At 40.6% G+C, this 27,420-nt stretch overlaps 3 protein-coding genes across 5 annotated transcripts in view; 2 read left to right on the top strand and 1 right to left on the bottom strand.

The window, feature by feature from the left end:
• Nucleotides 1–7,140, top strand: part of ednrab (endothelin receptor type Ab) — an 8,228-nt gene extending 1,088 nt beyond the window's left edge. The window contains exons 1-8 of one of the 2 annotated variants that reach the window (XM_047160571.2): nucleotides 259–331; nucleotides 467–1,021; nucleotides 3,066–3,193; nucleotides 3,583–3,781; nucleotides 4,242–4,394; nucleotides 4,683–4,816; nucleotides 5,693–5,801; nucleotides 6,055–7,140. In XM_047160571.2, the coding sequence (XP_047016527.1) occupies nucleotides 530–1,021; nucleotides 3,066–3,193; nucleotides 3,583–3,781; nucleotides 4,242–4,394; nucleotides 4,683–4,816; nucleotides 5,693–5,801; nucleotides 6,055–6,186 (1,347 nt within the window). In that variant the 5' untranslated portion in view covers nucleotides 259–331; nucleotides 467–529 and the 3' untranslated portion in view covers nucleotides 6,187–7,140. Of the gene's footprint in view, nucleotides 1–258; nucleotides 332–466; nucleotides 1,022–3,065; nucleotides 3,194–3,582; nucleotides 3,782–4,241; nucleotides 4,395–4,682; nucleotides 4,817–5,692; nucleotides 5,802–6,054 lie in introns of those variants that run through there. The other variant, XM_017487282.3, reaches the window with a different exon arrangement.
• A 1,417-nt stretch (nucleotides 7,141–8,557) lies between these two features.
• LOC108276020 (transmembrane protein 184C) lies at nucleotides 8,558–15,155 on the top strand. Its single transcript, XM_017487281.3, has 10 exons — nucleotides 8,558–8,753; nucleotides 9,008–9,138; nucleotides 10,000–10,036; nucleotides 10,149–10,354; nucleotides 11,344–11,418; nucleotides 11,520–11,613; nucleotides 11,967–12,079; nucleotides 13,415–13,514; nucleotides 13,644–13,815; nucleotides 14,473–15,155. Exons 1-10 carry the CDS (start codon nucleotides 8,637–8,639, stop codon nucleotides 14,751–14,753), a joined length of 1,326 nt encoding a protein of 441 aa, XP_017342770.1. The 5' UTR covers nucleotides 8,558–8,636; the 3' UTR covers nucleotides 14,754–15,155.
• A 606-nt stretch (nucleotides 15,156–15,761) lies between these two features.
• Nucleotides 15,762–27,420, bottom strand: LOC108276019 (FHF complex subunit HOOK interacting protein 1A). Of its 2 annotated transcripts, none has more exons than XM_017487280.3 (13): nucleotides 27,195–27,420; nucleotides 25,429–25,463; nucleotides 24,161–24,382; nucleotides 23,425–24,063; nucleotides 21,100–21,258; nucleotides 20,465–20,551; nucleotides 20,205–20,372; nucleotides 19,995–20,074; nucleotides 19,625–19,830; nucleotides 18,515–19,546; nucleotides 18,258–18,436; nucleotides 18,049–18,169; nucleotides 15,762–16,860 (listed from the first exon to the last, which is right to left on the bottom strand). In XM_017487280.3, exons 3-13 carry the CDS (start codon nucleotides 24,263–24,265, stop codon nucleotides 16,664–16,666), a joined length of 2,973 nt encoding a protein of 990 aa, XP_017342769.2. In that variant the 5' UTR covers nucleotides 24,266–24,382; nucleotides 25,429–25,463; nucleotides 27,195–27,420; the 3' UTR covers nucleotides 15,762–16,663. The 2 variants fall into 2 exon arrangements, with proteins under 2 accessions (XP_017342769.2, XP_017342768.2); XM_017487279.3 differs by having other exon boundaries at nucleotides 24,161–24,374.

The following is a 27,420-nucleotide window of genomic DNA, read 5'->3' as shown; positions in this document are numbered from 1 at the left end:
AATTTTTTATCACAACATAATTCCCATAGTTCCATTTGTGTTACTCCAGAGTTTTGATGACTTTATTATTATTCTAAAATGTGTGGGAAAAAATTATAATAAAGAATGAGTCTAAAGTGTCTAAACTTTTGACTGCTAGTGTATATACAGTATATGTCTTCTGTTTGTTTTCCATGTCTTTTCCTTTATCTCTTTTTTCCAACAAAATCTTAAAACATAACTGTTTACTTATTCAGCTGACAGATTTCATCTCCACATCTCTCTAGACCTGTCCATCTCTATCTCACTAACTTCTCCGACATTCCTGTTATTTCCTGAGCACAACTGAGCTGTAAAGTGATTTACAATTAATTTAAGCTTAGATCTGAAATAGTTTTACAAATTCAATTCTAAAATAGAATATAAAAAATAGAAAGTGATATTACTAGTGCCATTCTAACATCTTCATGTTCTCTTTCTCTCCTAGTCAAATTTCAGGAAAAAAACAAACAAACCACCCCTCTGGCCTTCATTAAAGCGTGCCATCCCCATGATGCCCTGGGTCACGGTGCTAATAGCAACCATATCCTGCGCACTGATGAGACATGGCCACTGCCAATCAAACTACTCAGAGGACTTCCTGTTCTCTAGTGACCCGGTTGCCATCCTGCTTCCTGGCCTTCATGCCACCCTCTCACCTCTGACCCCAAGTGAGGGTGTGAGCCCCAAACCTAAACCTGCCACTCTTGCCTCCTCATACTTGTCGTCATCCCTCGTTTCTGACAACAGATCAGTGAGCGCTCGGCCTCTTCCTCTACCGCCAGCATGTTTGCGCAGGACGTCTATGAAAGTCGCGTTTAAGTACGTGAACACCGTGCTGTCTTGTGTGATCTTTGTGGTCGGCGTAGTGGGTAATGCCACGCTGTTAAGGATCATATGCCTCCACAAGAACATGAGAAATGGCCCCAATGCCCTGATCGCCAGCCTGGCACTGGGAGACCTCATCTACATCGCCATTGACATCCCCATCCACATCTATAAGGTAGTGTAGTCATGACAAAACTTCACAGACCAACGATATTTGTTACTTTAAATAGTTTGGGCATAAAATATTATTTTGTTTATACCAATTAAACCACTCTAGCGCCAGCACACACCAGTCTTTCATGTTATGGAGCAGGTTCTCCAAATTCTTTGTATTGTTGTTGCACATTTTGTAAATCACTCTAGATAAGATCATCTGCTAAAAACAAACAAACAAAAAAAATGTCACCCAAGTAAGCTATCAGATATGAAGACCATGTCCATTAACCTTAAAGTATGGCACTGCACGATGCATTTGCAGATTTTATTCATTCATTCATCCATTCAAGTTGGTTCGTATTTTCCGATATACAATATAAACCAATCCTGCTCACAATTGTGAACTGGAGTGATGGAGCTGAGGTTGAGGAAGTGTCAGAGCCAGAATTCACACACGATGCAGACAGTGCTGGATTTTCTGGGATTGTTTTTTTTTTTTTTTTGCAGTGTTTTGCATTCTTTCTCTGGGCTGGTAGAAAGGACACACCCATTTTTGGATTAAGTCTGAATACAGATATATATACAGATATTGGCATTGTGTTCTACATCAACTCTAATGTAAATGCAACTCCTTAGTTGTGGGCTTTGGGGTTCCTTGAGATAAAATGAACAAATATAGTGTTGTGGTTATCACGTGAAAGGTCCCCAGTTCGAAACCAGGCAGAAACAAGCTGGGCTTTTGAGGGCAGTTGTAGACCAGAGGTAGATCAGTGGAAGACCAGAGGTTAAAATGATAGACTATGGATTGACAGGTCATGAGTTCAAATCCCAATACTGCCAAGCTACCACTGCTGGTCCTTTAACCCACACCTGCTCAGCTGTATAAATGAGATATAATTGTAAGTTGCTCTGAATAAGGGCAGTAAACACCCTCACCTTTTGGTATCTCTTTATTTCAGGATTTATGACTATTATTACATCTATGTATTTGGCAGATCTGAAGCAAAGCAACCCTACTATGATTATATTCCCACTACTACCCAATTACTCCCAATATTACCCCGTTTCTACCACTATTACGACAGCTAATACACGGACACTGCATAATAATATCAATATCATAATAATATCAAGGGTGTCATCTGTCATAAAGAGATATTTGTTTGAATCGTTCGCAGGAAAAGTGCACTTAATGTTGCGTCAGGTCCTCTAATTCTACATTTCTCTTATTTTAGATGTTGTTTAGCCATATTAGACATGAAACATCCACAACATCATTTTTATAGCATTGAAATTGGTCTCTGGTTAATCGCACCCCAGTGAATCACAAACAAATCACAATGAATCAGAGAGTCTAGTGTGTCATGAAACACATGAGATTCGGTTTGCAATGGTATAGTGTGTCTGATATTTTATGACTAGTTTCAAAGGTTGAAAGGATTAGACCTTGAAACGTCGACCTTCAGGACAATGACAGTGATGTCAAATCTCCAGTCCAGTAGATATTTTTACTCCCAGTTTCCACAGCCTGTACAACCAAAACACAGAAAAAGTAGCTTTGAATACACACACACACACACACACACACACACACACACACACACACACACACGCTCTTTAAACACACGCAATCCTCAAGAGGCTCTCTACAATGCAGAGTCATCCGGATTTCAGAACTGTTCCGGTAAATTACATCATTATCTATCACTGCCTGGGCTTCTTCACCATCACTCACAAGTACTGATAGAGTGTGTGTGTGTGTGTGTGTGTGTGTGTGTGTGTGTGTGTGTGTGTGTGTGTGTCAAGCTGTCTCGGCGCTAGGTCACTCTGACATGCTTATTTTGGATCTTCTATTGATGTACCACTCAACACACACACACCACAGGACAGGAAGTTCTCCTTAAATGGTATCTGTCCAGTGTTTGCTCATGTGTGTTACGGAACATGGAAACAATGTGTGTTACCGTTTGAGTACTGTGCATTTCTGGTGTTAGTGTATGCTAACTCTGAAACACAGATGACATCCTTAATGTGTGCTTTGTGTGTTTCCGGATTTGGTGTAGTTGCTGGCGATGAGGTGGCCGTTTAATGATATGGTGTTCGGACTCTTCCTGTGTAAGCTCTTTCCCTTCCTACAAAAGGCTTCAGTTGGGATAACAGTACTCAACCTGTGTGCCCTCAGTGTGGACAGGTAGGACACACACATTCGCACATGGAAGACTGTAAACACCCCTGCTGAAAAGAACAATGGGAACTATCACAAAGTTGTAATGGTTTCCACTACAAATACCATTACAAACCATTACCATTAACCATTAAAACCATTACCATTATTAGTCCTTATTGGTGTCCACAAGACATAATATGCCACCAATAGACGGCAACAAATTACCAGTAGAGACACTCAGGGTCCATTACAGTTTCCACTGAAACCAGTACAATTCCCATTATAACCATTAAAACCATTACAAATTCGGTGAGGGTTTCTATTGGGGTTTTTTTCAAGCAGGGATTTGAAGTGTGAATGTAATTAATAATTAGTAGTTAATCATTTTTTGAAATGATGTATGGTGTGTTTAGGTATCGTGCTGTGGCCTCGTGGAGCCGTGTGCAAGGTGTGGGAATCCCGGCTTCGACGGCAGTAGAGATCATGTGTATCTGGGTGTTGTCCATTCTTTTGGCTGTTCCTGAAGCTGTGGGCTTTAACATGGTCAGCTTTGACCACAACAATGTGACTGTACAGACCTGCATGCTCAAGCCAGAATCACAGTTTATGACTGTAAGTATACACACACACACACACACACACACACACACACACACACACACTAAACACTCTCACTAGCTCTAAACTAAACTCTATTATAACATCATGCCTGGACACTGTAAAATACAGAGGCTATACTCAAATATACAAGTGTGTGTATTATTAGCATGTTTCAGTCACAGATTAATACTGTGTTTAAATGTAACTTTTACATTTCTGAAGGTAAAAGTGAAAGTAAAGAAAACACTGTGGCTAGGCAACTTTAAAGCTTATCATATATTATAGCTTCTGTATAGGCTAATCCTTTTGCTAGCTAGTGCTTACCTGTTAAGTCTTTTTACAGACAATGTAAAGGTACAGTAACAGTAAAAACAAACCAAATCTACTATAAACATCAACATTTTCCTCAGATGTGTTGAGAGATTACAAAAAAAAAAAGGACTATTAAATAGTCAAATTAATCTGTGTGTAGTTTTACAGAGACGCGAAGGACTGGTGGTTGTTTGGGTTTTACTTCTGCGTGCCGTTAGGATGTACAGCTGTCTTCTACACGCTGATGACCTGCGAGATGCTGAATTACAGGAAAGGAAGTCTGAGAATTGCACTCAGTGAGCACCTCAAACAGGTGAGTGAGTCATTTGGAGATGATTCATTGAATCTTTTATGTTTAAATGCCTAAAAATAGATTCATTGTTTCATTTTAGATACAAGATAGTGAGGTACTGGATGATGATTTAGAGAAGCCTTGTAAATTGAAACGAGAGTACACTATGTACACTAGCTGCTGTATTTTTCATTGATGTGGTTGCACTGAATGTGGGGTCTTTTTTAACTAAACAATTCAGAGACATTTCTAAAACTAATGTACATGGTGAATGAATGTGATTCTGTATGTGTGTGTGTTTGTTGTCAGCGACGTGAGGTAGCGAAGGCTGTATTCTCTCTGGTGCTAATCTTCGCTCTGTGCTGGTTTCCTCTTCACCTGAGTCGCATCCTGAAGAAAATGGTTTACTTTCAGCACGATGCCCAGCGCTGTGATCTGCTCAAGTAAGAAACATAAGCATGTGCTAAATCCAGATTACTTTACTTCACAATTTGTGACCTCTCTTATATTTATGGTTAGTTTTCCAAGCACAATTTAGTTTTTCTGTAAGGGTGACGTTTCTCAGTATTGGAAGAAACCAGGGAGGTTTTGTAATTGTAGTTTTTTTTTCCCCCTCCTTAACACATCTGTTGATATTCCCAGTAGATTTCTTTTTTTTCCACTCTCACTGTAGCTTTACATTGTCTTAAAAGACTTACCAGCTGTGTGCTAGCTAGCAAAACTGCTAGCCTCCATTATTACCTCGGTAACAAACTGACATGGCCTGACTTCTATTTTTCTATATAACGTTGTGCCAACATTGGCTAAGGAGCACGTTTTATAACAACCTTGCCAAACGCTAGCCCAACGTTCGTAAGGTGGATTTAAAAGATAATTGAAGTTCTGTTGGCTCTGGTGGCCCAACGTTGGCCCCTTGGACAAAATGACATTGGGCCAATGTTTGTAAGGTGGATTTAAAAGATAACTGAAGTTCTGTTGACTCTGATGGCCCAACGTTGGCAAAATGGAATTGGGTCAATATTAGCAAGGTGGATTTAAAGATGGCTGAAATTCTAGTGGCTCTGGGGGGCCAATGTTGAATGTTGGAATGGTTGACATCAGTTTGCCAGTTTGCTACCTGGGCAGCAGGCCTATTGTCTGCTTCAGTATTGGCCAGTTGCTTAGCAACAATTATATTTCCCTCTTCCCATGTCAAAGCCACAAATATAAAAGTTCCATTTAGACACATTTTTAATCTGGGACTGGTAACATTGTGATAAGCACATTATTTATATTATATAAGTCCGGGTGTAACTGTAATGTTTCTGTGTGTCTTCTAGTTTCTTGCTGGTGCTTGATTACTTCAGCATAAACCTGGCGACTATAAACTCCTGCATCAATCCCATCATACTCTATCTCGTCAGCAAGAAGTTCAAAAGCTGCTTTAAGGTACAGATACTTCTTTTATCACTTACTCTTACTCATTCACTTCTCCCTCTCCATCAGTCCATCACCTTTATTTGTTATCTGGTATTTTGTCTTTCACTTCTTCATATCTAGCATGATAGTAGTATGAGATTTGATTGTGTCTGTGATTAATAACTACACAAGTTCGAGTCTGAGGCTCTTTATTATATGGGGAAAAGGAAGGAGATTGGCAGACATACAGTATTTTATTAACTTTTTCTCCATTCTTACTCAGTCATGCCTGTGTTGTTGGTGTTATTCGGGATCTTTGCTGAGCAACATGGGGACCAGCATCCAGTACAAAATCCCTGACCTACAGAATGGCCTTACAGACCGCACAGCATTGCGAAAGGACAGTTACACATAAACGATGATGACGATGGTCCAAAAGCAACTGATAACACACTGAGACGATGAACATTGGCTGCAGAGATGGCTGAAGATTCAGAAAAGTAGCTGATGTCTCAACTCAGAAAGACTTTTTTTCACTTTTTTTCACACAAAAGACCATTTGATCACTTCAAATTCTCAAATACAAACCGCATGTTTTGTCATGTAGATAGTATTATTGTAGGAAATGGCTATATTTTATTCTATTGTATTATTATTGTTCTTATATTTATTCAGGTAAAAACTTTAAACAGTAACAGTAAGCCAACAACATCATCATATACTTTTGCAATAAGTTATTTGGGGTTTCACTTAGGCTGTATTCACGTTGTAGGGTTTTTTTTTTTGCGTCCATTTCCAGTTGGGCGTATAATAATAGGATGTATATCTGATACACAACCATGTGACTGGTTAGATTGGATTCATGTGGAGTTTTTTTCTTATCTTTTTTTTTCATCATGTAATTGCACATCATCAAGTGCTGCAAAAACTGCAAAAGCTCCATGCCTGACTTTCTCATCTTGGTTATAAACTGCTGCTAATCTCCACAGCACATAAACTTTATGATGAAGGCTTGTGCTGTTGCTTTGTTCATTTTATTGCTTTTGCAGTGGACTGAGTTTCCCTAAAGATCACTGTGGCAGAGCGAGCATCAGCAACACATTATAAAACTCTCTCTACTAGTTAAAATTATCGTAACTTTTTACAATACATTGGAGAAAACTGCTCCATGATGGCTTGTAAGTCCTGTTTTCATGATGTGTCTGGCTCCATTCATCTTGCACTACATCAAATATGACAAAATCTTTTGTCTACAGCATTCATCCAGTTAACCTTTACCTCTCACCATGCCTAATGGTCTTGAGTAATATTCAATGTTCCCAGATTTGTACTTATTATTATTATTAAATAAAGAGGTTATTGGTTTGAAGGCTCGTCTTTAAAAGTAAAAAGAAAATCCACCAAGATCACAAGAATGTATCAATAAAATACTGTTAAACAGACAGATTTGTGTTCATTACCCCTGTATCACTTGTTTTGCAATTGAATCAACTAAACTATATATTAAAATAATAATAATAATTTAAAAAAAACTTGTTGTATTCTTCTTGAATTCTGGATTCTGATTGGTCAGAAGGTGTTGATAAATTTTCTGCAGCAGCTGCAAGGCTCGTTCTAATATGTTATTGTTTCTATAGTAACAACGATAACTTTAATTAATAGCTAACACAATTAACGTTTACAGCAGACGCCATATAAACAGATTAAGGGGGAAAAAATTTTAATTGTTGATATGGTGATATTTTCTGTAAGATATTTATTTAACCTTTTTCGAAGGGAGTCTCCAGTGTCAGTGCTTTGTAACAGTTAGAGGTAAAGTAGTAACTGTAAGGTTTCTGCCCCGGGAAAGTCGCTCTTTTTTCTGTATTTGTTTTTGTGTTATAAAACACTTTGTGATGTGCCGTTATTGGGAAGTGCTCAACCACATCACGCCACAGCATCACTGATTATTTTATTCCTAGACCGAATTTAAACGCACATCCTTTTGTGCTGAAGTTCTTCCCAATGGAAAGTTCATCTAAACTGCAGTAAAATCTGTTCCTGAGCCCGAAGAATAAAATGCAGCAGTTAAAGAATTAACATCAGCACAGCTCCTCTTTCATGTAGTTAACTAATCAGAATCGTGGGTTTGAACACATGTTGTTACACATGTTAGCAATTACACCCCCCAACCCCCCTGCCCGCTACCAACCCCCTTGTCATGTTCCCTGACTCTCTCATTCTCACAGTTTGTCTCTCTCCCTCCCAAAATCCCTCACTACTACTTGGATTGGCAAAATTGCAATCGCACGAAATAATATATATCATAATGGTTTCCTAATGGTTTCCACTACAACTACCATTACAAACCATGAGCTGTTAACCATTAAAGCCATTACAATTATTGGTCCTTAATGGTATCCACTAGACAATAGAAGGCAACAAATTACCAGTAGAGACCCACAGGGACCATTACAGTTTTCAATACAATTCCCATTATAACCATTAAAACCATTACAAATTCTATGAGGGTTTCTATTATTTCTTTTTTCAGCATGGTGATGTCTTTTACTCTTTGAGAAACAGGATAAACAGGCGCCATTAAAAAAAAAAAATTCCGCCCAGTATTCCCAGTGTTCCCAGTAAGGTTAAAACATGTAAACGGTTCATTTGGTCTGATATACACCTAGTGTAGGCTATATATGGCGTCACTGTGATTTGGATTGGCTATAGTCAGTCTAATCTGGCCGCACAGATTGGATGCACAGGCTGTGCGTGGTGCGTCAGCATCCTTCCGGTTGACCCAGCTTCAGTCACATCGTCAAAGCGGCAGGGACTCACAGGGCTCGCGCAGCTCGGGATGCAAGGAGCGCGCGTGTAGGGGAAATGGCGCGGCTGTGCGCGGGATGGCGCCGCTGGCTCCGGCCGCTCGTCGTGACGGTGTACGCGCTGCTCATGGCCGTGGCTTTACCGCTGGCTGTGTGGCAGCTCCAGAAAGCCGAGGTGCGTCTGTACTGTACATTCCTGATTTATAAGCTATTTATATGCGATGCGTTGTGAACAGAGGAGAGGCATTATATCATACTATCCAGTGCGCATCACGAGGAACAAAAACACACCTTCTGCTGTGAGGCGGTGTTACACAGTCATGTGTGTTCTTGTGTGTGAACGCATATCAGCATCATTGGGAAAAACAGATCTGCAACAGTGATGTGATGCCTCCTTTCACTTGTTAATGGTGTGTATGTGTGTTGCAGGCTGGAACACACACTAAGGCGTGGTTCATCGCGGGTGTGTTTGTGTTTTTAACCATTCCCATCTCTCTGTGGGGCATTCTGCAGCATCTTGTGCACTACACACAACCTGAACTACAGAAGCCTATCATCAGGTATCTCTCTCTCTCACACACACACACACACACACACACACACACACACACACACACACACATAGGCCATATGTCTCATTGTCCCCCACACACACTAACACACTCGAGAATGGGTGTAAATGACATCTGCGCGCCTCAGAGGTGTGTAAAAGGGAAATATATGGATTTAACGTATTCGTATAAATTGAGCTGGGGCTGAACTGTGATCATCGAGAAGACAATCGTAGGGGTAAGGTTTATTACGCGTGTCACGCTCTGTATATTGTTCAGTTATTATCCTGAAATAGTGCATGATCTTTAACCAAAACACACATGACACACATCAAGGATTCATCATGTGGCGTCAAAATCTCCTTTCAAAAACGCGCAACCCTTGGTGTGATGTGTGTGTAGACTGGTCTGCGCTCTGTAAATTTATAACCATGAGGACGTGATTCATCCGCACGGTCACTACAGGTGTTAAGCTCCCATTTAGCCCTTGTAATTCTTCAAAATGTATTTATTAACTTCAAGGGAGGAAAAAACAAACAAACAGAGAAGCTGGTGAACAGAATGACTGTAACGCAATTAGAACACAAGCGATTTGATTTATATATGGACTAAAACGTTAATGTAGCTGTAACCGGCCGTTAATACAGTACATACAAAATTGAATTTCTTGACGAATCCTTAGTATAAGAAGAATAAAATGCTTTATTATGTGCTGTTCTTGGAAAATAGTCAACTACAGGCTGGTAAGTGAAACTCTGGTTTGCATCGTACCGCATCACACTACACTGTCGGAAATTATTTTCCTATAACAGAATGCCCCCAAGTGTTTTATTCCTTTATATATATTTATATGTATATTTCTTTCCCCAGAATATTATGGATGGTGCCAATTTACAGCTTAGACAGCGTAAGTAATCAACTTGCTTTCTTTTACATACATTCAAATTGTCAGAATGTGTTTGAGCTATGTGTGTGTGTGTGTGTGTGTGTGTGTATGTGTGTGTGTGTGCGCCTTGCAGTGGATCGCTCTGAAGTACCCCAGTATAGCCATCTATGTGGATACTTGTCGCGAGTGCTATGAGGCGTATGTCATCTATAACTTCCTGATGTTCCTGCTGAACTTCCTGGAGACGCAGTACCCGAATCTGGCGCTTATTTTAGAGGCTCAGGAACAGCGCTCGCTTCTGCCCCCTTTCTGCTGCTGTCCACCATGGGCCATGGGAGAGTGAGTGAACACACACACACACACACACACACACACACAACTTACTCAGTGGCCCCTCACGCAAACATATGATTGTATATGCAAGAATGAACGGACTTAATACTACAGGGTAATAACAATAAAATGAAATAAAAACTAAATAGAAAAACTATATACACAAGGGCTTAAACATGTACCAGCATCGCTTTCAGTGGGTTCTATCATTGACGAGGCACCAAAATATTTCATTACAGCACCTGACAAAAATGACTATTAGACCAGGTGTGAGCTCAGGAAAATCGTTTCCATTTGAGTTGCTATAGATCTGAACTGAACTGTACTGTATGGGATTGACGTTTCAACCACACAAGTGATCCAAAAACTGTTGTCATAAGTAATACAGTCCCTCCCGATCTTCGTGATTTTTGCGATCACAGAAATTTATGAAATTTACGAAATTACAATGTTTCAAAACTGCCACAGATTTTCCGCAGATTTGGGCCAAGATGCATCATGTGACATCATCACAACGGGCATTCAGTCAAAGCCCTAATGTGTCTCAATGCAGAAGTATACATCAAACAATAAACCCCATAGTGCTACTGAATTCTTGATTCTGATTGGTTGGAAGGTGACGATACTTTTTCTATAACGGCAGCTCTGACAATAATTCAAAATACAGGTTTACGCATGCAAAGTGTTCATGGGATAGATCCACCATGATCATCACCAGGATAAAGTAGTTAGAAAAGTTAATATCATTTCTATATCTCAATTTTTTTTAAAGTAATTTTTTAAATAAATGATGCTACATGTATTAGCATATAGAGCAGGACAATATAAACACAGCAGCATAACATGGCAATACTGGGTCTTTTGGGTCTGTGTACACAGGACTACATAAATAAACATTTCAGTAAATTAGGTTTGTGAATATACCGTGTTCATTTAAATAAATCTGTATTGTAAAGCTATTGGGTAAAAACTATAATGTGATTTCCCATCCCCAGGGTTCTTCTGTTCAGGTGTAAACTGGGAGTTCTGCAGTACACCGTTGTCAGACCTGTTACTACTGTCATAGCGCTGTAAGAGAACATGTTTCGAGATATTAGTGAACACATACCTGTATCCAAATGTAAATGGGCACAAAAACACCGTGATGCTGGGATGTCTTCTCTCTCTCTAGTGTGTGTCAGTTGTTTGGAGTCTATGACGAGGGAAACTTCAGCTTCAGGAATGCCTGGACTTACCTCGTCATCGTCAACAATGCCTCCCAGCTGGTACGCATCTTTTGAACACACCTTCATATCTAAGAATGAGTTCATTAGTAAATTATTTGACTTAATAACACAGCGTTGTTGAAATCTTGAGTCGGATTGGTCAGAAGGTGTTAAATTTTCTATAATAACTTACACAGGGACATGCATTGCAGACGGTCATGTCTGCAGAAAAAATAATGTAAATAAAATAATAATAATAATCATTTGATATGGTGTTTTCTGTAAGGAGGCATTTTGGAATGAGTCTCCAGTGTCAGTGAGAGTCAAAGTCAGATGTAAAGCTGTAAAGTTTTTCGGTCTTCGGGGCAGAGGAGTTTACGGTTTCTATAAACATATACTGTGTGTGTTTTCAGTTTGCCATGTATTGCCTGCTGCTGTTCTACCGCACTCTGAAGGAAGAGCTGAGTGCATTAAAACCCGTCGGGAAATTCCTCTGTGTCAAAATGGTGGTGTTTGCCTCATTTTGGTATGTTTACATGATTTGCTTTAAAACGCTTTTCCTCTGAAATCTGTATAATTGTGGAATCTGTGAAATTTGGAGTGCGTCAAATTGACCACCGTGTTACGACCATGCCATGTGAGTTCAAGAGAAAATAATTAGTCGCCTTTTCGAGTTGGGATGGCTGGGACTTCTCCTCCATCTTCTGTCAATCAGAGCGACACCAGGTAATGATGGGAGCCTGTTAGCTATATAGAAGAGTATATTTAGCGTTCTCCTTCCAACTGTGTTCAGCTACTCTATGATGATGTATGAGGGATATTTTCAAAGGTTGAGACCTTTAAACCAATCAGCACTTGTTTGGCACAATATATCGTACATGCAGTATGATGTTGGATTTTGGAGGTGTGCACGTCAGGCTGTCTGTGCACCTCGGCCATAGAGTTAAAACATACACAGAGAGCACTTGTGCAGTTGTGTATTATACTGTTTGCGCTGTCATGGTGTTACCAATATGCCCCCTCAAAATGGCAAACTGTAACGTGTAGAATAGACACTGTTGTCTATTCTAGCTGTTATAGCAGCTATTGCTGAGTACTGGTCCACAAGCATTTGTTTACAGTGAGGGTGGGGCGATGGGGCAAGCACAAAAAAGGTCTAGTTCTCTGAAAAATTTGATCGATTCAATAAGCAAAATTTTTGAGCTGATCGAAATAAGCGCCTGAAGTACCATATAAACTGGAATTGACTCCAAAGTCAGCTAAAATGCCCGGCTTCTTGGACAACATCCACGCACAGGCATGGGGCTGGTATCATTTGAAAGCTAATGGGAAGCTCTGGCGATATGAAGCTATCAGGCACTTCACAAGTGCAGATGATTCCTGTTTTGGTGATGTGCAGGCGCTCCACGTGACCACTACTCATTTTTTATATTTTAACTTACCTTATATCTCTCTCTATCTCTCTGCATTGCGATTCAGATATGCTAATGTGTCTCAATGCAGAAGTATACATCAAACAATAAATAAATTAAATATCTTAATAAATATAAATAAAACAATTCCGCTTGCATAGATGACTGTGTAGTGATGCTAGTGATGTTTTATCTCACTCCTCAGCCTAATGAGAGGCAATAGATTGTGTTTTAATCTATGGTTGACTTCAGTCACTTTTATAAAAGGTATCATTATTTTAAACCGTTTTATTTTTATTTATTTTTTTAAATTTTGTTCATGTTTTCATGATTGAGCTTATGCCATTCCTTAATTCTAATAAAAATTCTTTTTCAAACACAAGTGTGCAGTTTGAGATTGCCATGTTGGGTGCTGCGGTTGATTCTCTGATGTCTGTCGCCCCCTGCAGGCAGGCTGTGTTCATCGCGTTTCTGGTGAAGGTTGGAGTGATCTCTCAGAAGCGCACATGGGAGTGGGAGAGTGTGGAGGCTGTAGCTACAGGGTTACAGGTACACAGCCCGGGTTATACTTATTACATATGTACATATGCATATGCATTATTACATATGTACATATGCATGCCTGCAACATGTAGGTGTGTAATGCATGACTCTGTGCATGTGTGTTTGTGTGTGTAGGACTTTGTAATTTGTATAGAAATGTTCGTGGCTGCCATTGCGCATCACTACAGCTTCAGTTACCGTCCGTATGTGTGTGAGGATGATGAAGGCTCCTGCTTCGACTCCTTCCTCGCCATGCTGGACTTTTCCGATATACAAGCTGATATTTCAGAGCAAGTCCGCAACGTGGGTATGTATCTGTCTTCTCCTTCATTCTATCTGGTTTTCTCTCTGTCTGTCTGTCTGTTTCCCTTCCTTTCTCTATCTATCAGTCTCTCTATCGGCCGTTCTGCTTCTGTCTCTTCTCTCTCTCTCTCAGTCTGTCTCCCATCCTTTATTCATCAGTCTCTCTATCGGCCTTTCTGCTTCTGTCTCCTCTCTCTTTCTTTCTCAGTCTCTCCGTCTGTCTCCCTTCCTATCTCTCACTGTCAGACTCTCTCGCTACCTGTCTCTTTGTCTGTCTGCCTATCTTTCCCTCTGTGTCTCACAAACTGTCTGTATGTCTCTCTCCTTCCATCTCACTCTCTTTCTTTGTCTTTCTTACTCTCTCCACAACATGGGTATGTAGCTTTCATCTTCCTCTACTTCTTCCCTCCTCCTCCTCTCTGTCTGTCTTTGTCTGTCTATCTGTCTCTCATTCTTCCTCTCAAGCTCTTTCTGTCTGCATCGCTTTCTCTTTCTGCAGTGTGTGTGTACGTATACTTCTCCTACTCTCTCTCTCTCTGCCACTATCTTGTCTCCTTCTCTCTGTCTTTCTGTCACAGTCTCTCTGTCTGTCTCCCTTTCTTTCTCTCTCTATCATTTTCTATCTATATATCGTGTGTGTGTGTGTGTGTGCACGCTGCAGGTCGCACAGTGCTCGGACGTCCCCGTAAGCTGTTTTTCGGCTCTGAAGTGGACATCGTGCAGGGTGAGCACACAGGCCTCCTCTCAGGGGCGTCTCACGAGCGACTGGGCGTCGACCCCCTTTCCGTCCCCGCTTCCCCAAAGGGGCAGTACCAGGGCCTCGGCCAAACAGACACACCTCGCTCTCGCTCCGCCCCCACCGGCTTTAACCCCTCCTCCTGGAGGAGCGACAGTTGCTCAGTTTCTGCAACTACCACTCAGAACACAGGAGTTAAGTCATAGTTAGTAGTAGTGTATAGATAAAACACACATCAGCAAACTTACAACACACACATACACACACACACACACACAGAGCAGATGCTTAGCGTATTTACAAGCTGTAAACACAATCACTAAAGCACACACTAAAACATAATGGCTATAAGATGAAAGCAAGCTGTTCTTATAAAGGTCGTATCGCAATCTGAGTGTTTTTGAAATGATATCGTGGCTTTCCTACGTTCGAACATCTGGGTTTGTAAGTGTGAGTGCTGTAGTGCAGTGGTGTTTAATATGGTTTGTTTTGTAAAAGTTGATGTTGAACTTAAGTGCACTGACAGTGTTATTATCTCTGAAATGAAATGACAGGGTTGCAGTTTGTATTTATGAGCAAAGCTTTAATAAAAATGTATTATAACATTTCGACAGTGTATAGTGTGTGTTAGTGTGTGAGCTTTAATTCATTTATTCAGCTAGTTGAGTTAGCATGTACAGTATTCTTTTTATTAACAGGTACTTTTGGACCTGATTTAATTTTTTTTACTTAAACCTAAATAATCAACACGCTATTTTTTGGCAGGTACTGATTTTTATTTTATTTTATTAACCAATAGAAATGATCTGTACATAAAATAAACTAGAATTCATTCTAGAAATGGCTATATCGCAGGAACCCCAGGTGTCAGGGCGATATCAACAAAAAACAAAAATGTGGATCGGATATTGAAAGAAAAAAAAACAGAGTCTAACAGAAATATATGGAATTGAATTTGGAAAAGCTTTTTTTTTTTTTAATGAATATATTTAAATATAAAGTGAGACCCTACTGGCGTTTTGGTAGGATTATATTTGTTATATTTGCCATGTCTACTTTTACTAACTTGGCCTGTGCTTTGGGCAAGTTGGATTTTTCAGCCGGATTATTCGCTTTGTAGTACCACTACCTATATATATATATATATATATATATATTCAAATATCAGATGCCAAACATGTCTCAGCTAACTGATTTGGCAAATTGTGTGAATGAAATTGTGTGAATTTTGACCAATTGTATTTTAAACTTTAGTTACTACATTTAATTAACACACACACACACACACACATTTTACAAACTAACAACAATCAGAAAATGGGTCTTTGACTGGTTTTACTGCCGAAAATACACAGAACATCATACAACAAAAGTACAAATGTAATACATACTCTATACACACATTGACCACTGTAAGTGCATTTGTAAACACACACAACACACAAAACAAAGCAAATATCTAGAGCATCATCAACCCACAGCAATGTACACTAATAAGGCCATTAAAGGGGCAGTTTGTATTTTTGGCGCCCTCTGAGGTTGAATTAAAATTGCAAGGAAAACACTAACAAACCTTTCTCTTTCACTAAACTATACGTTTAGAGTGGCCTTTTAGGAAAAATCTGAGCTGAGTAGCTGTGTTTCATCTGGGGGCAGAGCTAATGTCTGGGCTAGGGTAAAAATGTAAAGAGAAACCTACAATTAAAAAAATATATAAAAACTTCACTGCAGGGTAACATTGCAAATGACATTCTTTCTAAAGTATCTTTATCTGTGAAATTATGTAATTAGTATATGTATATAAACACTTTTAAAAAATGACAGATTGCACCTTTCAGGTCTGATCTAGATCACTGTTGAATACAAGAGCTACAATCTGAGTATCCGATGAAATCCAGAATGATTTAGAAAACCTATAACGTCAGGAAAAAAAACTGACATAAAGAAATAAAGAGAACTGAAGAAGTACAAATCATCCCAAGCAAGATTTTGTCCCAGAAACTGAAGAATTTAGGAACTAAGCATTTAATGACACATTCTGTATACTTGCTTGTAATTGGACGCAGATTACACTGAGGTTTTTGCATTTATTTATTTTTTTCTACTCTTCCATGAGTCAGTCTGGGCGTATGGAGTGTTCCTGCGCGATGGCTGCCAGCTCTTTCAGGAACTCGGCGTAAAGGAATGTGGCAAACACACTGTTCCTGGACTGAGGAGGGATCTTGGGACATGGAGGAAGAGATTTCGGAAGCCGCCCAGAGACGTGCCCATTGAGAAAGCAGCCGAGTCCGTTATCCGGCAGGAAATCCCACTCTGAGAGACAGTGAGGGACAGCCAGGGGGAAAAGGGCAGACAAATGAAGGAAACTGTTTTATGTCTATTGCTCAGTTTAGCTCAATTTGGCACACACCGTAAATAAAGCTTGAGTGAAAGTTTGTTCTTGTGGCGTGAATACATTTAACCCAATGTAGAATACGCTACATGTCCAAATTTAGCAGACTTCTGATTATTGGGTTTGGCCATACCCACTTCAGCCACACCCATTTTAGCCACACCCATTGCTAACAGTTCTATAAGATGAAGCATACAACCATGCAATCTCTATACACAAATAGTGTGTTGCACTGGCATGCCTGTAGAAAGTAAAAAAAGGCAGAGCTTAGAATGTATTTGAATATTAATGAGTCTGTAATGTTACACTATAAGAGACAGAGTAAACACTAGCAGTAGCGCTCCACTGTGTGTTTATTCACAAACCTCCGAGAGGTCATATCATAATTTTATTATAAGTGACCCAGGACCCATCTTTGACTTTTATTTTATTTTTGTTATGATCCAATATAAAATGGTTTCCTTCATATTCACTACTGTATGCTAATACTATATATAACATAATGTATAACATTACACATCCAGGGTTGGGAGGGTTACTTTAAAATTATATTACATTGCAGTTACAAATTACTTCATAAAAAATGTCATCAGTAACGTACTCCGAGTATCACGACATGAAAGTAATGTAATCTGATTATTTTTGGATGACTTCAAGGTCACATATGTAAATAAAGTAAACAGAAAAGCAATATGATGTAAAATACTTTTACTTAGAGCTTATTTAAAGCTCAAAACATGTTTAATGTTTGGGTTTGCTTTAATAAATGAATAAATAAATAAATATTACTGCTCCTGATGTGGGTAACATTACATTACAAAAGCTAGATGAACACATTCTGGTTTTCCAGAAAGAGGACACCAAAAAACAAGGGCGGGGTGGGGGGTGGGGGGATGGTACGTACTTAATAGCTTCACAGTTACTATGAATGCAGACTTATATATTATATATATATATATATAAAGAAAATTTGTTACATTCTGTCCACGATTATATTTTGTCCTACATCGTTATCGTTATCAAAATCAGTTTTTGGACACATACTCTGAACACTGAAATTTATTCATAGAGCCCTAACCAAAACACGCACACAAAAAAATCCTTTTCACCTCTATCCTTTAAGGCTTCATCTCTGAACAGAAGATACTGAGCGGCATCTTGTACCATCTGAGCAAACTCGGGCCTGGAGGCTGCGTGCTGTTCAATCTGGCAACCCACAGAAACCAGCACCTGCAATACAAACACGTATGCGTCATATCTGCAGCAGAGTCCAATCTGTAGACTACATGAGAGATGTATTACCGAACAGAAATGAGACCTGGTAGAGAGAGCAGACGCTGGGCTGGAACGCGGCTTGGGTATTGAGCAGGAAGCAGCGCAGCAGGGGCTGTGGATACGCTGCCAGCTGAGCCAGGATTCCCGTCACCAGCAGGTTCACCTCCATGGAATTCTCCAACATGTTCTCCAGGCGAGACAGCAGCACGCTGATGAAAGGGCCTGAAGGAGGGAATAAAAATCAGTAAATTGCACCCCTGGTTCCAGCTAGTTAAGAACCCTTTGGTCCCGTCTCCTGACCTGTAAACGGGACACGTTTCTTTCCATCACAGTCTTTCTGCTCTGCTTCTTCATTCCTCTCATCATCTTCATAATCAGTGCAAATCGAATTAAAGTCCGTTTCTGTCTCTTCGCCATACAAGAGCGCAGTCAGCCTCTGGAAATAAACATTATCTCCCAGCATGCTCTGTTTATCCCAGTCAATAAACTGGAGGCACTGGGAAACAAAGTCCTCTCCAGTATGCTGCACAGACGAAGCCTTGGATGTATCCTGATTTTGCTCTTCTAAAACCGTGCTCTGGTTCTGGTGGACATCAGCTGAGTTATCGTTCGATTGGTCCGTTTTCTTCTCATCGGTATGTCCATTTAGCATAAGTGAAGCTTCTTCCGAGTCCTGATTTTGTACCTTATCGTTTAGCTCGTTCTCTGTACTACTGTTGGTGTAAAGCTGTGTATTGTGGTTGGTTTCAGTTTGCATCGTCCTGCCGTTTTGACTCCCGTGAAGGTTTTTTAAGGATGCCATCCGCTCATCTTGTGCGTCCCTCTGCGCAACGAGATTATAAACCAATACGTCATCCTGGAACTCCGACTCTTCTACGTAAGACCCGGGAATCATCATGGTGGCACTTTTACGCATCTCCTGAATGTGTTTCGGAGGTTGAGGATGCTCTACAAAGAGGGAATTCCCCTTTTCCTCTCCATCTGGGGCGGCGTCGTAACTGTCGTCCCACTCCAGTTCTGGCATCCGACTCAAACTAGTGTGGTGTGGAGTTGGGGAATGGAGTGGAGGAGTGGTGAGAGCTGGACGCTCATCCTCATCCCTCTCCCCAACCTCCTGCTCCTCAAACTCCTTCTCTGCTTGGTAGTAGTCATCGGGTGAGGGATTGAGTCCGTCGTAAGGGGCAGACCATACCTGACACGCCTGCACGCCGGTGCTGATGATGCTGCGTGCGTCACTCAGGTACTGGAGGTAGTTTTTGTACATCAGCGGCTCAGAGTTCATCCAGCAGGATTTTCCCAAACCATCCACACCCAGGAAAAGGTCTTCAAACCCTGGAATGAAATGCACACCTGTACGTTTATAGCACGTTTATAGTAGTTTCAACACCCAATCAACTGTTTTGTCATTACCCATGTTCCCCATTAGCAGCCCTTCGGTGACCTTTGACCAAAGGATGTAGTCTGGTTTAGGGGGCAGTGTTGGGGACGTGCAGGGTCTGGCTATGAGGAATGAGGGAATAAGAGAGATAAGCGCAGCAGCGCTAGAAGAGTAGCAGTCTCGCTCTCTGAGTCTACGCCGCCCGTTGCACTGCAGGTGAGAGCATGGAATCAGATACCTGAAGGAGGAGGAGAAGAAGAAGTAGGACACAGAGGAGGATAAAAAAGACCACGAGATGATTCAGCACATTTGGAAAAAGAATAGAACTAGTGTTACTACGTTCTCACCAAACTCTCATCAAACAGGAAGAAGGTAGGAGAAACAGGAAGTCTTAGTGTTTACCTGAGAATGAGCTGCAGCATGATGTCCTCGCAGTACAGACCAATCAGTGTGCGAAACAGAGCCAGAGATACCGTTCCCAACTACAACACCGAGAAAAAAATAGAAAGTAGTTGGAAATAGTCTAAAGGAGGTGACTGGGGGCGGAGCTAACGGCACTGTCCGTTGCTGATCATATTTAATATCGGCGAATGACGCGAATCACATGCAAACCTGAAAAGGAGTGTTGATTCTGCTGACGAGCGTATCGAGAATGTTGATGTTGTCATGACGATGCTCGAGGATGAAAATTAGGAAGGTCTGGAGGAGGGCGGGGTCGGAGATATGCCGCAAAAAGAGCTCCAGATAAGCTGTTGTTGTCATCACTTCCTCCAAAGTCGACTGATCAGTTAACACACAGAGCAGAAGAAGCTTAGACCAATAAGAGCAAACAGAGCAACATAAATAAGGGCAAGTAAACAAGCACTAATCACCTTGTGTAACGCTGGAGCCATGACTGGCACAAGAAAACCGTTATAGATGTACCCAAGCAGCTGATCTCTGACAGAGTGATGGGCCACCTGTAAACAAACAAAAACAACAAATCACACACACACACACACACACACACACACACACACACACACACACACACACACACTCATACCACACCGATACAGCGTACCAAAATTCAGCTCGACTTGACTTGATTCCTGGGAAACAATAGGAGAATTCCTGGGAAACAATGGGACTCGACTGGACTTGGTTGCTAAGAAACAGTTATTGGAACTTAAGTCCACCCCTTAATAATGATCACGCCCCAAAACGTTTCCTGAACCAACTTTTCACGTTTCAACAATTCCTAGGACTACTGTGCTTGGCATAAGTAGGTTTGGCATATTATGCAAATTAGTTTCTAAAAATCCATTATGGTAGAAATTAATGGGCGGGGCCTAGATGGATTTGAGGTAAGCCAAGCAATAGGAGGAACAAAGAACAATTTAGGGTGGTTACGATATAGGCCAAAATGTAAACATCTGCGCTAGAGTGCCACCAAGAGGCGCAACTTTAATTTTTTCACTTTCATTTTTTCACCTTTTGGGATGCGCATTTCTGACATGGGCCTCACCTTACACACGGTGCTACAGAAGTGCAGAGAGTTGAGGAACTGTACGAGTGCTGGAACCTTCATCCAGTCTGCTTCTTCCAAGCAGTGCCATCCTTCACTGTAGACCTCGAGCTTAGCTGGAAGCCAAGAATACAGACCACTCAACCCTGTGGCCAAGACCTACACACACACACAAACACAAATATAGGAAGATTACAGATGTAAATGTGTGGTGAGATGCAGGAATTATGTGAAATTAAACCCAGTATCATAAAATCAGAATCAGAATCCAAGTCCATAACGGGGGGGTGACACGAGCACCACCATCAAAACCACCAAAACATCCAAGTTTAGTTTTTTCTATAACAGCATGTTCTAAAGTGTTTTATTCCTCACAACTAATTGCCAATTACATTTATTTATGCATTAAAGAATGACACATGAGGCAACTTACATTTTAGCAGCTATAGACTGATTTTTTTTTCTCTCTCTCTTTTGAAGTTGAAGTTTGAAATGTAGCTTGCCATGTTTCTGAGAACTGAGAACGTGCCAAATGCTCTTTCTTGAAGACTTTTCTGTGGTCGAGAATATAATAGTGCTTTTACATATGTTGTGTTTTCCCACCTGGAGTGGACCAAAACAAGTGGACAATTAGATATTGCATGAGCCATGGAGATCTTGGACTGGTTCCCTGAAGCAACCCTGAATTGTTGACCTGTTTCCTTTCCATTTTCCATTTATTTCTCATCACTGAATGAACGGGCCTTATGATTACACGCACCGGACTAAACTATAACGTATTATACACAGCGCATTAATATGAACTACTGTCAGCGCTGCTGTTATAGAAAATGAATCAACACCTCCTGACTAATCAGATTTGAGAAGTCAAAAGTGCTGTGGTCCTTCTGTCTGCTTGTAGGACAGGTAGGACAGGTCAAGGGCAGAAACTCCAGAATAATCCAGTAAAAAAAAAAACAACAACAAAAAAAACACTACATTTACCAGATGCAGAGATTTGTACACGGGATTAACTTCCAACACGGATTATAAAGGGGGGTGGGGACATGCTGGAATGTGGTGAAGTCTTTGGAATGAAATCACTAGCATGTGTGTGTGTGTGTGTGTGTACAGAACTGAATGGAGTTGTTGTGGCTTTGAGCCAGCAATTATAGTAAAGCCGGCTCAACACGTCTCGCTCTCTTTTCTCTCTCTCTCTCTCTGTATCTCTTTCTCTCTCTCTTTTTATTTTTCCCCCAGAGCATGATAATATTTCACAGGACCAATTCAAATTCGACAGACATCACTAGTTATTCCCATAAACAAACATGCATCTAATAAATACTAAAGACATGGACTTAACAGTTGCCATTTCCCAAGAAGGCTATATCATCATTTTTCCCAGATCAACCAGTTTGAACTCAACATGGTCCGATCCAACAGACTGTCTATGTTGTTGGGGTGAGAAGCATTCACTATTCTCTCTTGTCCTCTCTGGAAGAACAGCTAGCTGTCACACTAAGCCTCCCCTCCCTTTCCTCTTTCCTGTAATTACTGTACAGTAACGCTGTTATATAAGGGTTGTGTGTGTGTGTGTGTGTGTGTGTGTGCGCCTGGCGCTGCACTCCCAATAAACATACGTCATGACGTTTTTACTGTTACTGTTAAATATTCCACCCAGTCGGTCTACAAGATTCAGAAACCCACAAACATGAGACGAAATTAAAATGGGGTTCCTAAGGTAGATGTGGGATGAATGTGGTCAGTTTATCTAGGCATCAGGTCACTGTAAAGTCGTGTCTCGTATATAAAAAAGAATCTAGAAAAAAAGTTATGTTTAATGGGCCTCATTTATCGATTATTCCGTGAGGTTGTACGTAAAGTTGTATGTCTTCGTACGTAAAATTCCCACCACATTTGTTCTGGTAACACTGATTTTCTTCATACTCATGTCCATTCCAATTACGAAGGGCGTTCATGAGAGGTTTCCGTTAACCCTATGATTAACCCTATGAAAGCACACAAAACTCACACAGAGCTGAAAAGACAAAACGTTAACTAAATGGTTAAACATTTCCCGCCTCCTAAGTGCAGTGTGTGCTAAATCTTCCAGTAACGCAGACAATGGCTCGCCTTCTTTTAACGGGGTGCCATTACTTCTGACCTAATTGAATAGGCTTATCAGGCTTAACTTATGGATGTGTCTTATTACCACATTTACTATGCGAATGTTCGTGCCGATGATTTACGATTAAATTTGTTCATATTCAGTTCGACAGACAAAGCCCAACATTGGTAAGCATGACAGTAAGAAAGAGATACTATGACTACGCCGACACCACTCACCGGGCAGAAGTAGGTGTTCTGGGTGATGTGATTGGCCACAGTGAGGTCATGAGCTGACAAAGCCACAATGAGGGCGAGAGCATCGCGGGCCTGCGCGCCCACCGGTCCGTCACGGTGCACGAAAGGCAACAGCAGTGAAAAGAGCAGGAAGTTGGCAGCACCCTGATCCTGCCCACTGTGGAAGAGGAAGAGCTGGAGGGCGGAGTCGTCACGTGCCAGATTGCAAGACAGCCGGTGCAGCAGTCGTACCAACTCGGCCTCCACAGGCGCTGAGCTGGAGCTGGAGCCACAGGAAGAAAGCAGCATGGCGAAAGGACGCAGGATGGGCTTGTGGTGCAGCAGAGGCTGCCGTGCCCGTGCCACCAGCATCTCGTACATACACAGCTGCTCCAGCTTCGCTGCTTCCGTAAAGTCACGTCGCAGGCTCCAAACGAACAGGCGCTCCATCACGTTCTCCAGCAGCACAAACTCCAGAATGGGGCCCATGGCTCCGCCGACACCACACTCCTCCTCTGTCAGGAGGAACAGCATGTGCTCCACATAGTTTTGCACAGCGCTCGCGTCGTCTCCGGAGATCGGGCCTGAACGGAGAAGGCCTCCGTTGCGGGTCGGCTCATGCTTTTCAAGGATCCGCAAAACCTAACAACATGGTGGTGTGTTAGACGATTGACTTCTTTGCTTTTGCAAAATACCTGTTTTTATGTCAGACTGAGCTGACTATCTGATCTTGCATTACCTGTGCCCAGTGGTTTTTGAAGACAATCATGCATGTTTCAGGATCTACACCCTTAAGATTTAGGGTCTGCGCCCCGGTACCTCTGGCGACCACAGACGCCATCATCTCGCCAGTGAGTAGGAGGAGCTAAACCATAATGCAGTCGACATCTGGTTCTTTTCCATGACGGCCAAACGACAGTAGCAAGACCAGATACAGAGGAAGCATGCTACTACTGGTTAACTACAAAAGAGGTCAAAGATAAGTCAAAAAGCATCATGTATTTAGGTTGCCCATATTACAGCTACACGATAATTGGGAGGGGGGGCACAACGGCTTAGCGGTTAGCATGTTTTCCTCACACCTCCACGGTGCGCGGAGATTGCATGCTCTACCCGTGCTTCGAAGGGTTTCCTCCGGGTACCCCATCAAGGGTGTCCCATCAAGGGTGTCCCCCACCCTGAGCTCCCTTTTATAGGCTCCAGGCTCCACGTGGGTAGGATACGCGGTATAGAAAATGGATGGATTTTTGCCTAATCACTATTTGGTTAAACTAAACACAAAATATTTTACATCTTAAAACACATGCATCTTGGCCACATAAATTGTGTATCTTTTATAAGTATTTATGCAGCTAAGTAGACAGATATCATCGTTTTAATGCACCAGGCTCAACCACGGTATAAAAGATAGACTTGCAGCTTTATGTTAAAACGAAGAACGCATTTTAATCTGTTCCTTACAATTCTTACACTGAACTAGCCTACCTCAGACATAATAATAAGATAAGTAAGGAATAAAACACTTTGAACGTTGAAGGACACTTTGAAGTGTTTCATTCCCCTTTCACCACAGCAATTTGACAACGTCAACAGTTATTTATTCATTTAAATCAGTGTTGAATATTTTATCTGGTTTTTTTTCTCTCTCTTGATGTTAATAAGTCAAGGAATGCAGATTCCAAATGGAGAATTCAAAAGCACTATGGTGTAAATTTCAGAACCAACATATGGGATGTTTAAGACTCATAATATTCTCTTCTATGCGGCTTGAACACTTATTACTGATTATATATATATATATATATATATATATATATATATATATATATAACATATTAAAAGTCATACTTTATCAGATTTCAGTAAATGTGCTGTTACAGTTGTAGTGTTAGACTGGAAGTGGCTGGATGTTCATGTTCATTTGCAGCGGCCCTTAGCTCGTCCCTATAGGGTGGAGGCCCTGATCTGACATTCCCAGCATTCCTCACTATTCCCCAAAATTCTTACCTCAGCACAGCCACGACTGCGAGTAGAGTTCCGGGCTGTGACAGATGAGAAGAGAGAGAGAGAGAGAGAGAGAGAGAGAGAGAGAGAGAGAGAGAGAGAGTGAACAAATAGAAACATTATCCATTAAACTGTGAGAAATGAAGTCCTTTAGGGGAACATCTGTGTGGGAGGGATGAGGAGATCAGGAGTCCTGACTGTAAACAAAGGGAACTAATAATATCTAGATCGCCTCAGGGACTCGGTGAGTTGCCAGATGTTGAAAGGGTGAATAGTTGATTTTTATTAAATCTCCAGGGGGTAAGTTGAGGGATGAGGACAGCCTTTTAAGCTCTGCTTTTCAATCAAATATAAATGAGTTCATTACAATTTATTATAAGACATTTTACCAAGCTGCATGTGAATGTGGGTGAAATTATATATTTTATATATATATAGAACATTGTGTTGTTATGATTTTCAGTCATTTTCTATAACTGCAGCTATGACAGCTCACGGGTTTATATTAATGTGCTCTTTCTAACACGTTATCGTTTCTATAGTAAGAACTTACACAAGGACTCGTGTGGCATATTTTAAAAACGAGCATAATCACTGATATGGTGACGTTTTTCTGTGTGGGGATGGTTATTTAGCATTTATGGAAGGAGTCTCCAGTGTCAGCGCTCTGTAACGGTCATGTTTATAAAGTAAAGCTTTAACATTAGGTTTTCCAGCAAGGAAATTCTTCAGGACCTAGGGCACTCCGATTATTTATTTATTTATCGCTTTTTTTTTTTGTTAACGTGACAAGATGCATTGGGGAAAGAATGTTTATCACTGCTAAAACGTAAGCGATAACACAAACTAATCTGCTCTGCAAACGTTCCAAAACATTAAACGTAACTACAAATGGATAAAAAAAATGTTTTTAAAAGGTTGTAAATTGTTCATTGGGAAATTTCTGTGGTATACACTGTGGTATTCTCGATCTCTATCTAAGAAATCCCTTCACGACATATTGGAAAATAATCAACTTCAGTGTGGGAACAGTAATTCCACTTTGCAATGGTTGTTGATTATTTTCATACAACAGCACACCCCAAAGTGTTTTTTCTTTTCTTCTTTACATACGTTATGAGGTCTCTGTGTTATTAGACGTATAACATTACCCACATTCCAACAAAACTGATATAAAACCTACAAGGAAATGCAATAACACTGAATAATATTAAAGGTCTCGTAATACTGAGACCTCACAACATTTAATAAGAAATAAACGTTTGGGGACGTGCTGTTAAAGGAAAATAATCAATGAGGTAGTGGTGTGGTGTTACTGTTATCTTGAAGTTTATTTTCCCTATATCAGCATTGTCCCAAAGTGTTTTATCGCTCTCATACCACAGCAGTCTGATACATTTTTTAATTAAGTCATTTAAACCAAAATTCTAAAAAATAAAAAATCAAATTAAAAAAAAAAATGTTCAATTGTTTATTATATCACATGTCTAAATCTAAAAACCATCCTTAAAACCAGGTTTAATGATGTCCTTGTTTAAATTACACAACGTAAACACACACTGTACTTACTGTCTATTACTACTGTGTATTAGTTTACTATTCCTTTGGGATTTTGTTTGTTTGTTCGTTTGAGTTCATTTCATTCACTAATTTGGTTTATCCAATCCCTTTAAATACAAAAGAACATCAACATCTAATAAGAAGACTATAATAAACACGTTTTGAGGTCACACTTGTTGAAGCAGAAATTAATCCGGTATAAATCTCACCCGTTATACTCTGCTCTGAAGGAATGTTTTTGTCTTCTGAACAGGAAAATCCATTAAACTCTTGTAAATTCCCATCCACTGAGTAAATTCCGCATGATTTCCGAAACGAAAGAGATGGGTTAAGATAAAAAATAAAAAAAACCCAACTCGTTTATGTTCATGGAAAATCCTGGTGTTTATGTCGGACAGCTCAGGATCAGAATAATCCCGCCGGTCACACAAGGTG

The sequence above is a fragment of the Ictalurus punctatus genome, chromosome 15 (genome assembly GCF_001660625.3).
Source record: "Ictalurus punctatus breed USDA103 chromosome 15, Coco_2.0, whole genome shotgun sequence".
In the NCBI taxonomy this organism is placed as follows: Eukaryota; Metazoa; Chordata; class Actinopteri; order Siluriformes; family Ictaluridae; genus Ictalurus; species Ictalurus punctatus.
The sequence above is the reverse complement of the archived record's forward strand: the minus strand, read 5'-3'. Positions and strand labels throughout refer to the sequence as shown.

Bases quoted from the DNA above. Each gene is read 5' to 3' on its own strand.
- LOC108276020 (XM_017487281.3), top strand. From the start codon at position 8,637: ATGGCGCGGCTGTGCGCGGGATGGCGCCGCTGGCTCCGGCCGCTCGTC. The intron at 10,355-11,343 runs GTGAGTGAACAC...TCCCATCCCCAG, and splicing joins CCACCATGGGCCATGGGAGA to GGTTCTTCTGTTCAGGTGTA. The intron at 11,419-11,519 runs GTAAGAGAACAT...CTCTCTCTCTAG, and splicing joins GTTACTACTGTCATAGCGCT to TGTGTGTCAGTTGTTTGGAG.
- LOC108276019 (XM_017487280.3), bottom strand. From the start codon at position 24,265: ATGATGGCGTCTGTGGTCGCCAGAGGTACCGGGGCGCAGACCCTAAAT. The intron at 20,552-21,099 runs GTGAGGCCCATG...GTTTGTTTACAG, and splicing joins TCTGTAGCACCGTGTGTAAG to GTGGCCCATCACTCTGTCAG. The intron at 16,861-18,048 runs GTGAAAAGGATT...ACTGTCTCTCAG, and splicing joins TGAAGCCTTAAAGGATAGAG to AGTGGGATTTCCTGCCGGAT.